General features: G+C 43.5%; 2 protein-coding genes across 2 annotated transcripts in view; both read left to right on the top strand.

Annotated features, from left to right (window-relative positions):
* The window catches only part of T265_14639 (hypothetical protein), a gene marked incomplete at both ends in the record, with an annotated part of 22086 nt that extends 21400 nt beyond the window's left edge, over window positions 1-686 (top strand). Inside the window, 3 exon segments of the mRNA XM_009174554.1 lie at window positions 128-289; window positions 406-608; window positions 614-686. Coding sequence (XP_009172818.1) covers window positions 128-289; window positions 406-608; window positions 614-686 — 438 coding nt within the window.
* Window positions 687-1572: 886 nt separating this feature from the next.
* T265_08670 (hypothetical protein) lies at window positions 1573-6270 on the top strand (the record flags this gene model as incomplete). Its single annotated transcript, XM_009174541.1, has 3 exons — window positions 1573-1815; window positions 5797-5854; window positions 6182-6270. 3 exons carry the CDS (start codon window positions 1573-1575, stop codon window positions 6268-6270), a joined length of 390 nt encoding a protein of 129 aa, XP_009172805.1.
* Window positions 6271-10698: the final 4428 nt, after the last annotated feature.

Raw genomic sequence — 10698 nt, 5'->3', positions numbered from 1 at the left:
AAACCCCGTCTCAGGATGTCCATATTTTCTAAATCTATCCTGTACCTAGTGTCTAGAGCATGCCCTGCCATTGCTGAATCTTTGACTAACGCCTGGTATTCCTCTGCGTTTCTCGGTGGTTTGTTAGTGGAACGATTATGCTAGGGCCACGGTCGACAGTAATAAGAGTAACTACCTGCAGAAAGTTAGACTACACGTAACTGATGGGTCTCATCGAAAAAGTACTAGCGGAACGATTACGTCAATAATGAATAAGTGTAAGGTTGAAGGTGGAAGGTATCTAAGGTGGGTGATAGACCACCTTGGGCAAGGCCGTGGGTATTGATTGTACCCAAAAAGTGCAATCCAACCACGACTTTGTGTTACCAAAAATTCACAAGGAAGATGTCCCCATAAGACCAATAGTGGATGGCATATGTTAACCACCACATGAGCTGGCCAGATTTCTGGCAGGCATCCTTTAACCAGTTGCCGGCAAGTCACCCACACACACCCAACCTTCGTGTGATTGCTAAAAATGTAGCTGGGTTTCAGTTACAGCTAAACGAAGTTCTTGTTGGTTTTGATGTCAACTCGACGTATACCAATGTCCCTTTAGCGGACGCTCTGTAAGTGGCGAGAAAGCTTTTACTGACAGACACAACACTGCAAAAATGAACGCAACTCCTCGTAGACGAAATAGTTGAAGCCATAAAAGTATGTCCAAACTTCAGTCACTTTGTTTTCGGCTCATTTGTATATGCCCAAGAACATGGTCAAGCGGTAGAATCTCCAGTATCCCCGATTTCGGTCAACATGTACATGGAAGACTTTGAGCGGGGGCTGTAGACGGTTTCGAGTGTCCGCCGAGGGTTTTCTGGCGTTACTTGTATGACAAGTTCGTCGTAATAAAGTGGGATAAGTTTAACGATTCGCATATTCTTGTGTATATATATTCCTATATATTCATACTTGCATATCCTACTACCTTGGACTCTCACATTAAGTTTAGCATGAAACTAGAGTCCACAGCGGTTACACTACCCTTAATTGACTGCATGACACACAAGAATAGTGGGAAATTGAAACCCACTGTTTAACGGAGATCAGCAGATAGTGATGCGGTCTTAAACTACTTCTCAGCACATCCGAAAGCAGTGTCTGCTAGTATAGCTTCAACCATGTTTAGGAGAGTAGGAACACTGCGCACAGGACGTCGCCCGAACAGCAGTATATCTTAAAGTTCAAAAGTGACTTCAATTGGGTTTAATTAAGCAGCAACTAAGACGGGTATTGGTGCCAACACCAAGGCCCAACAAGGAGTGGATCGGAACAGCGATTATTCCATACAAAACAGGGACATCTGAAATCCTTAAACGGGTAGTGAATATGGCTAACGTAAGAGGAATACTCGGTGTATGTGCACTTGAAGGATCGCCTTCCGGTTGATAGGACTTGGAACTGTGCGTACAAAATGAAGTGTAACGACTTTGCGAAGGTTTATATAGGTCAGACAGCCAGGGAGTTGCACACCAGAATCGGTGAGCATACGCGATGCATTAACAGACGAGAAAAGTAAATGAATATCGGGCGATGGTCAAAGATTCGACAAAGGAAATGCACGCACCTGACACTGGGCATAGACTTGGAAAATGTGGACATTGTGAGATGCGGACCAAGATCCACACCACAACCGAGGCTGTGGAAATCGGTGAGCATCCCAGCGTGAAAAGAGTAGAATACGCAGAACTGGCAGGCGTGTGGAGAGCTGTTTCAGATGAGCCGAAATGGCACGAGGCGGTGTGCAGTAATCGGCAAAAAAGTCTGGGTCTAAAAGTACAAAATTCAAGCAGAATAAAATCCACTTAACAACCTCCCAACCCCACTCCAATTCTCCCGGCATCCTTCTACGCACGTCAGTGAACAAAATCTGTGAGCGACCCTCAAAAGGAATATTCCATTAGGGGTCCTCGACAAGAGCTACTCTGCTTCAGCCAACGCTGGAACTTCCAGCCGTAAGCACAACCTTAACTTGTGACAAAAATCTACACACAGGATGAAATCGACCATGCAGTGAATTTTGATCGCAACTAGGTTCATTGTAGTTTTTACACTGAAGGTTGTTACTGTGTTATGCTACTGTGGGTTGGATTACATCCAGTTAGAAAACAAGTACGATGAGCCCTGTACTTCTTTAACCCCTTGAGCCCAAGTTGGCTCGTAGCGCTGGCAAGTTAGGTCCACGCTAATCCATATCAGCGCTTCCGCAGACCCGTGTGACTGGTTCATACGCGCTGCAATGATACTGCTCTAGAGAGCGGAACAATGTGTGTTTTAGTGAGTGAGATCAAAAGGCAATCTGAGTCGACGACTAGAGAGAAATGGAAGCAACGGAATTATAAAAACTAGTACGCGATGACCAGTGACGGTAAGCCATGAGGTTTACAGCGGTCCATCTTCAACTACTCAGAGTGTGGCTGATAAAGCATGCTATGGATATAGGATCATGAATAAGCGACTGACTGGGAGCTACATACCTGTAGTTAAGCGATAAATCAGGATGTCGCATTCTAACTGTTCCCATTATACCGCAGTTTTGACATGAACAGTCACCGACCTTTTGAGCGACCTGATGAACCGGCGTTCCACAAAATCAGTCACTGTATACGTTGAAGTTTGTTGTTTAAATTTTGAAAGTAGGTTCTATTTGGTTAAAAATGGAAGGCTTGGAACAGAGTGTGTTACTCTTGAAACACCTGACACCACAAGGACCTCATCAGCATAGTTCTGTGTTGACGCTGATGATTTTCCAGCTGAGACAAGTGAAGGCAACTACTTCTGCTTGCGTTCGGTTTCACTACTTCTCTGCAGATATGGGGAGGGTTCAGCATATGACTTCCCGTTTTGATGAAATAGGAAAAGGGACAGTTGAAGCTCACAAATAAGATTTTTCTGACTTTGTATTGACTTGGTGTGTGGTTATTCCAGTAATCTACACGGGCAGCTTGTAGACTGAGCACTTCCTCGGACCGGGTGGTTTTGCCTGGTCCTGACGGTGCCCGCTGATTTCCGTGTATCCTGGTGCTTCTTGGCAAGCGTTGGTTTGTCATGTGTTAAATGAGAAAATCTACGTTCACTCCGAAAATACCATGTAGAGGAGCGCCTACTTTTTTCAATTTAACATCCCTAGCAGGACAATAATAGAAATTGGGAATCTCCTGTGTTAATGAATGCTCTCTTTTGAAAACACGCTCCAATTTAGGGAGAGTGATATGGCGCATAGTCAAGCATACACTACAGTTATACCTTTGAAGTAAATGAGAGCCGCTATGTTGCCTTTTTTGAAGATTCTTGACCCACTAAACATCAAACGTGTCTGAGTTGCAATAAGTCACGATATATGTGATGGATTATGCTTAAGCTGTATGGCGTTGTATCGGAGCACCTGATCTGTTCCCTCGCGCTTCGCAAATCTAGGTATGAAGAAACCGGATAAAAAGAAGCTAAGGCAGCCCAGAATGTTTTCTCGACAGAAAATGGCCAAAACAGAGGATTTGATTACATTTCTTTTTCCCACCAATCTCTAGTCCCTATTCATACTTTTGGCCTCTATCATCCTTGGTTAGCATGCATCACAGTGGAAGCAACAAAACAAAACACTTATCAACCGGAGCTCAACGATGAACGCTACAAACAGATATCGACCAGTCTGCTCCCATTGTCTTGCCAGTAGGAATATGTTGAAACTCATATAGATATGGACTCGCATATCTGATTACTAGGGAATTTTCCCCAAAGTAATCTGCTCAGGCAGTACTTGATTCAGTGACGCACAGCCCCCCTTTCTGCCCGATGGATATCGATAATTGGCAAAAAATAGGCCACTCGTTTGCAAAACAAAATGAAAATAAAATTATTTTCGACTGCATTTCCCGTCGTGTATGGCTTTTTGAAACTGAATACACAGCACAAAGACTCCCGCGCGGTTCAGTTGGATGACATTGACGGGTACTTACATCTTGTATGGAATGTTCAAGTGAAACTCTTTGACAGCCGAATACCATAATTTGCTCTCGATTCCTGTAACTCAAGGTTAGTACACAGCTGTTGTGCTTTTGTATAGCCTTGGATTGCACATTGAATACCCTCGTGAGAATCCCACTGACAGACAACCATCACCAGGACTTGGGGTTTCTGGGTTAATACTCTCTAATAAAATGTGTTGGTAATTATAACTCATTGCACATTATATGATACTTTAAAATGACAAGGCGGTTTAATATTTGCCATCTCAGGGAGAGTTTGTTACTGCAGTGGCATTAAAACAAAACAGTTTCGCACTCTTCAAGCGTTCCTGAAGGAAACTCTTGTACTTCCCGGAAGAATCTTCTCGAATGAAAATTTATGGATATTCCTATTTAATGGTAGGTTTAAGCAGCACAAATTACTATCATCTTTCATTAATGAAATGTCATTTTGTAGTTCCGTCTTTTCATCTATGTCCGTGTGACCTACTTGCTAATAGAATGATTGCTTGAACCAATGGGTTGGACTCTGAAATGTTAGATGATCATGATTTTATATTGAGCCAGACGTATCTTACTGTCTCCAACCGATTACTTTCTACCCCACCCAATCATCACAGGTTACTTCTGCTACCAATTCAGCCAGTTGGTGAGACGGTCATGATGTAAAATTGTTCCATTCTGAGTTGAACAGAAATGAACGCTCACTCTTACCCGAGTTGCCATTTTATATTTTCCAGACTAAAGTCATCCGGCTCCATAACTGCCCCGTTGTTTGGTCAACCGGTCTAGGACAGAAATCAACCAACTAAACAAGACTTGAAGACAAGTGCAGTCGTCATAAGCGAGCTGAATGCGTGTGCAATCGAGTGATAAGGGCAGTTGGTTATATGGGCTGTCTTCAAGCAACGATCGGGGTGGGAGTGTAGTGTGGGCGGATTTGGGGTGAGTTCGCACCTGCAGGCATAGACTAAGCAAGTGCCATACAGTTACCTGAAACGTATAGCAGTGACGCTGGTGTTTATTTTATAGAAGTTAATAGTTAATATTCTAGTTGTGGTTTTCGATCAAATGCGGTGTGGAAATAGCTTTAGTTTATCTCATCAGAAAAAGCTGGTTTTCAAATGTGTTCCCTAAGAACAGTTTCTCCCAGTTCTTCCAGTCATTGAAGAGGAGTTGGACAGTCTGTTCGTCCTTCATTACATTCACATTACATTCACTTGCATTTTGCTACATTTAGGTAGCCTGCTAACAATTCACTGCACTAGATAGGCAGTTCAGTCCGTATCGGCCAGTTATCCCAGGCTCGTAAAGCGTGAACTATTCCCACCCGTATTCAGCACAGCACGTTCATAGCACGTTTGAGCACAGCATATGTTCACAGTCATGATGTCTCAGATGACCGATGCGAAGATGAAGAGAGCGCTAGGTCAGTTTCATGAACTTGGTGAAGTTCGCATAATATCAGGTTTGATATGATGGTGTGAAGTTGGTGATACCGCTGACTACTGCAGCAGAATCATCTACATGCGACTTTTTTCGCCGCTGTTATTTCAACATCTACGTCGTCATTCTACATTTCTATCCACAATGAGGAATCGTGAGAAAACGAACCACCGTTTGCATGTTATCAACGAGTGAGGTAAAGCCCGGTTAACTTCAGTTGGAATTTGAACAGGACATTTTGTCTTTTTACGGTGGTCAGGTGCCTTGAACTAGCTTGTTTGTCAGCAATCACGAGTTCTGTTCAAATTGTTTTCACACCATATCTTTGTAATATACTACTCATAAGGTTGCTGAAAATCCATCGACAGCCCACGACCGGTTTCGCCCTTCTTGGAGCTCAACAGGTAGGCGCAGCCCCTGGGTTTCCGTCAACCTTATGTTCTACTTGAAACCAAAATCCACGGAATTAGCGAATATACACTCATTTGCAAACTAACTCTCTCGAAAGAACCAAATTATTTTGCAAATGGATGTATATTCGCTATTTTCACACCACTTTGCCCTCGGCTCAAAGCTCTCTGAATACAAATTCAATAAGAACTATAACTACTCACGAGTAGCAAAAAACTTCTGACATGTCCAGCTCGTCCGCATAACAGTCTGGCTGGGAAGTCATGACACACAGGGCATCGATCAGCGTATTCAGGATATTTGCTGATTCATGGCACCAGCGGTTCAACGAAGTGAACACCAACTCAGGGTGGACGTGTTCACATGCCGAGAGATGAGCATTCCAATGAAATCTGAGTACCCCGATTGAAATGTATTAAAATCACTTGCTAAGCATGTCGGATCGTACTTAAATCATCCGACAATATGCGTAACCAGTGCGTGCTAGGTAAGAAACACCAGTAAGGTTTATCCGGTCCAGTCGCCAACATAAATGGATCAGTGCCCACACAAGTGATGAGCAAATCGATGAACTGTAATTCGTCTACGAGCAGCAGCTCAGCAACGAGCACTTTCTGGTCCTTTTGCCTCTGTGGATAAAATGGACTATCTTTGGTGGTGTAGTTTTTTCTGTGGAAAACTGTGTGGTCCCATCAGTTCGTGCAAGTAATAATTTAAGCCACCCTACGGAACGAAATCGGATAGAGCATGGGGTTCAGTCCCAACCCACCCCATGGAACGACCTGGATGTGTAGGCTACAGGGATGAAGGGTGAAATTCGGGAATGTCCAACGCAAGATAGATGTGTACGTAGATCTGCGTCAGACCATGGATAACCCCGGCACACACAAGACGTTTTTGGAGATGAGGTTGCGCCAGAGAATTGTTGCCTCAGTCATTCCTATCGTGCGACGATAAGCTGTGATGGTTTTACTAGCTCATACCATCTCATGTGGTCTAGGGAGCTGGATAGCTGAATAGGCGGTTGATTTGAACTTGCATATATACCGAAAGTCCATCTGTGCACGCTTTAACACGAGCGTTTTCTGAAGCCTCGCCTCCGCGACTCAAGACGTACACATTGAAGAGAGAGTTAAGCTGAAAAATGACAACTAAGGTGAGAACAATAAGCTAACTGCTCACAGCACATTAGAGGGTTAGTATTTTCGTTACGCGTCGACCTATTCACCATAAAGTGAACATGAACCTATTAAGCCTGCAACAACCAATTGAAGTCAAACTCGTTCAGATGTAGCACCCTTTCGGTGCCACCCGAAGGTTGCATGAGAGCTAGGATACTGCCGGGTCGCCCAAGCCTAGACGGGGAAGTCGAGAGGCAGAGGTCAGGTTAGAACCATGAAATTTCCGGTGAGTAAATTCACGCTCTAACCACTTGGGTCATCTCGTCACCGTAACAACCAACAGAGCTATATATCCACATATTTGTACTCACCGAATACCTCCCGGACTTCAAGTTTGGTGGTACATTTAGCACTCGAAATATTAGCAAAGCTAACATCTACCAGACATGAGGAAACTACTCTGATGGATAACAACTGTGCACACGGAGTTCAGTGAAAGCATCGCCCATTCGATGAATACTTTGGATCCACCAGAAACACATGGATGGTGGAGTGATTTATCTTCAAATTAAATTTGAGGTGTTCTTCATGCTTAACCAAAAGGAGGCTTCTGGCCTAAAACCACTCAGCGCACAGTATAAACGTCCTTTGGAAAGTGCAGTCTCATTTTCAAGGAAAATATACTGAGAACGGGTTCATAAAAAGTCTTCCTCTGAATTTTTGTAGGGACTCCTACCTCTGGGGAGGTTACCAATATCGTATTAAGGGACTCGTTTTCAAAGACGATTCAACGTCTGAATACTGCTCAAATGATACAGAAAGAAGCAGTTGTGTGGACCTCATGTCAGTTTTTACCACTCAGATTACGAGGCAACACGTCGAACAATGCCATGCTGTTTGAAAAGTTGGAAAAGTAGCTACACAAGGAGCCCACTCTACAAACTCGGGAATATGTTACAGACCGATAAATATTAAGATCCACTTTACACTAAAACAGATAATATCAAGCTTGTATCAATCTTTGTCAGTATTTTGTCTTTGAACTTCAATCATGGCATCAGTCCTTGTGACGTCTATCATTTATTAGCCTTACTGAGGTGTGCCTCAAATGAGAGTAGCACTGTGATGAATGTGGGCGTGCATTCAGTTCAAGGTTAGTCCCAGATGCGTCTCTCGTTTACCAATTTATTACCAAAGTCCATTTAGAATACTGATCTTGGAAAGGTGAGTAAATTTGGTTTTGTAGAGTGCGGAATTTGAATTTCTACTTTGAAACCATTCAGTTTAAGGACAGTTTTGTGAGATTTCATGGATATCTGTCTACCACTGATCGACCCATATTTTTTCTACATGGAAATGATGTCTTGATCTCAGTCGTTCGGTAGACCATATCGGAACAAACCATAAACGCACCCCACACTCGCAGATGCCATCCTGCTCTCATAGGGTTCTGGGTTGAGAGAGCAGCCCAAATGTCTGATAATGACCATACCGAATCCGTACCATGAGCACTACATTGACACAAGGTGACAAGTGGCATTACAATTTTGCAACTGTCCACAGATGTGCCCAAGCTCCCGCGATTTTAGTCAACTGACATCACAACCGAGGGTAGGTCATCTCATTTGGAGGCTAAAATAGCGTCCTCTATACGGAATTCTGTCCCATTGGTATATTGCTCTGATTGAATCTAGTCTAGTAAAGCACAATGAAGCTAGTCAATGGAGATGAGAAGCCGAGAAGCACTGTGGTGCTGTTTCATCCCTGTTGGGAGCCATTATACGTAGAGATAATCATTATTTCATCAGTATGTTTTTTATGGTTCATCTGTATCCGCGCCGGAATTCCAGCCTACACTAGGCTAACACAACGTGGTTTACGTGCAAGTGACCGACAGTGTTAACTCGCGTCTATTCAAGCCACATCGAAGAACTAGTAATGTGTCGAAGCATGTGCAGGCATATATGCCTGACAGACGGCCTTGCGTCTGAAGTGAATTAGAACATAACGTTGACGGAAACTCGGGGACTGCGCCTACCTGATGAGACCCAAGAAAAGCGAAACCGGTCGTGGGCTGTCGACGAGTTTTCAGCAACCTTGTGAGTAGTTTCCTTCATGAAAATATACTGAGATGTCTCGAATATCGTACCAACTGAGACATGAGGCGGCCTGTGTGCAGCACATTCAGTTGTACAACATCATAAACAAGAGATTCAGTTAAGTCTTTCGTGAAAACACGATTGATTTGCAAATGAGTGTATTTCGCGAAACCGGTCGTGGGCTGTCGAAGAGTTTTCAGCAACCTTGTGAGTAGTCTCCTTTATGAATCCCGTATGAATCCCAGGTGAAATCGGGTCAACAAAAAATGAGGATGGAAGTGAATAACGGACTTGTTTTGTTACAGGTATATTGTTTTCGCCTACGCTTAGCCATTACACTCGGTTAGCGGCTAACCTAATGGGTCCGTTGCAGCGATATTCTGGAAGCTTAGATCAAGCTTTTGAGGTGAGTAGAAAAAAGTGAAACTTTCCTTTAAGTTAGAGCGGCTATCTTCTGGAGCATGCTAAGGTGCCTCCACAAACAGGTTGAAACTTTGATGAGGAAGCACACAGCACTGCTCGGCATACATCGTAAGGTTCATCAAATGTTGCACGTTCAGTCTTCGGAATGCCCCGTAGATCCGTGTTCGCCGGTAAATTCTGAAGGCTCGTCAGATTGTATGCAGAGCCTGCAGAAGTGTGTGCACATCTTGATCGTCCAACCTTCTTTGGTTCTCTTTCGGCACACTAAAGTACAGCCCTATAAGGCGAAATCTTGACATTTTCGGTTGGCAGCCTACACTTACCTGTTAACATCTAAATATGAACCTTCAATGAGAGGCAAGGAACAATCAAGGGTAAGCTACCGTAGGTCCTTCAACAGATACTATTCCTGGCAGCATAGTTTTTAAAGCACCATTTCGTCATGCAGGAAGTCGATGGCTAATCTTCACTCTATGTGCGTTAGTTTGTTCACAAAACACCTACTTCGCCTTTGTATTCTACGTCCATTTGAAGTGTTCGTTTAAATGGACAGCTAAGTGGTTAGAACGGAGCACCTTCACTTTTCATCATCCTCTTTGGTAGGTTGCCAATTAAACTAAACTAACCATATCTGCGTTAAATTTCTTACTTCAACAATACTATTCCTGGCAGCATAGTTTTTAAAGCAACATTTCGTCATGCGGGAAGTCGATGGCTAATCTTCACTCTATGTGCGTTAGTTTGTTCACAAAACACCTACTTCGCCTTTGTATTCTACGTCCATTTGAAGTGTTCGTTTAAATGGACAGCTAAGTGGTTAGAACGGAGCACCTTCACTTTTCATCATCCTCTTTGGTAGGTTGCCAATTAAACTAAACTAACCATATCTGCGTTAAATTTCTGACAGTTTGTGTCCCACAAATATCTCACGAATAAAACGATTGTGTGGAGAGCCTATGCGTTGGGCGGTACTTTTGGTACTTGTGGTTACCATATGGAAAGAAAATTGTGTAGCTTCCCACTAAGAACTTAACGGAATCAGAGGTACGGAACTCAGGTGTCGGCATAAATTTGCTTGGTCTTCCATCACTCCGTAGATAAGTAATAGTGTCAATCGGTGACTATGTAATTACGGTCAAGGAAGTTTGTCAGCAATGCGCGTGATGCACACAGGCATACATGTGGTTGGTTAGT

Source organism: Opisthorchis viverrini (assembly GCF_000715545.1).
Source record: "Opisthorchis viverrini unplaced genomic scaffold opera_v5_235, whole genome shotgun sequence".
In the NCBI taxonomy this organism is placed as follows: domain Eukaryota; kingdom Metazoa; phylum Platyhelminthes; class Trematoda; order Opisthorchiida; family Opisthorchiidae; genus Opisthorchis; species Opisthorchis viverrini.
The sequence above is the reverse complement of the archived record's forward strand: the minus strand, read 5'-3'. Positions and strand labels throughout refer to the sequence as shown.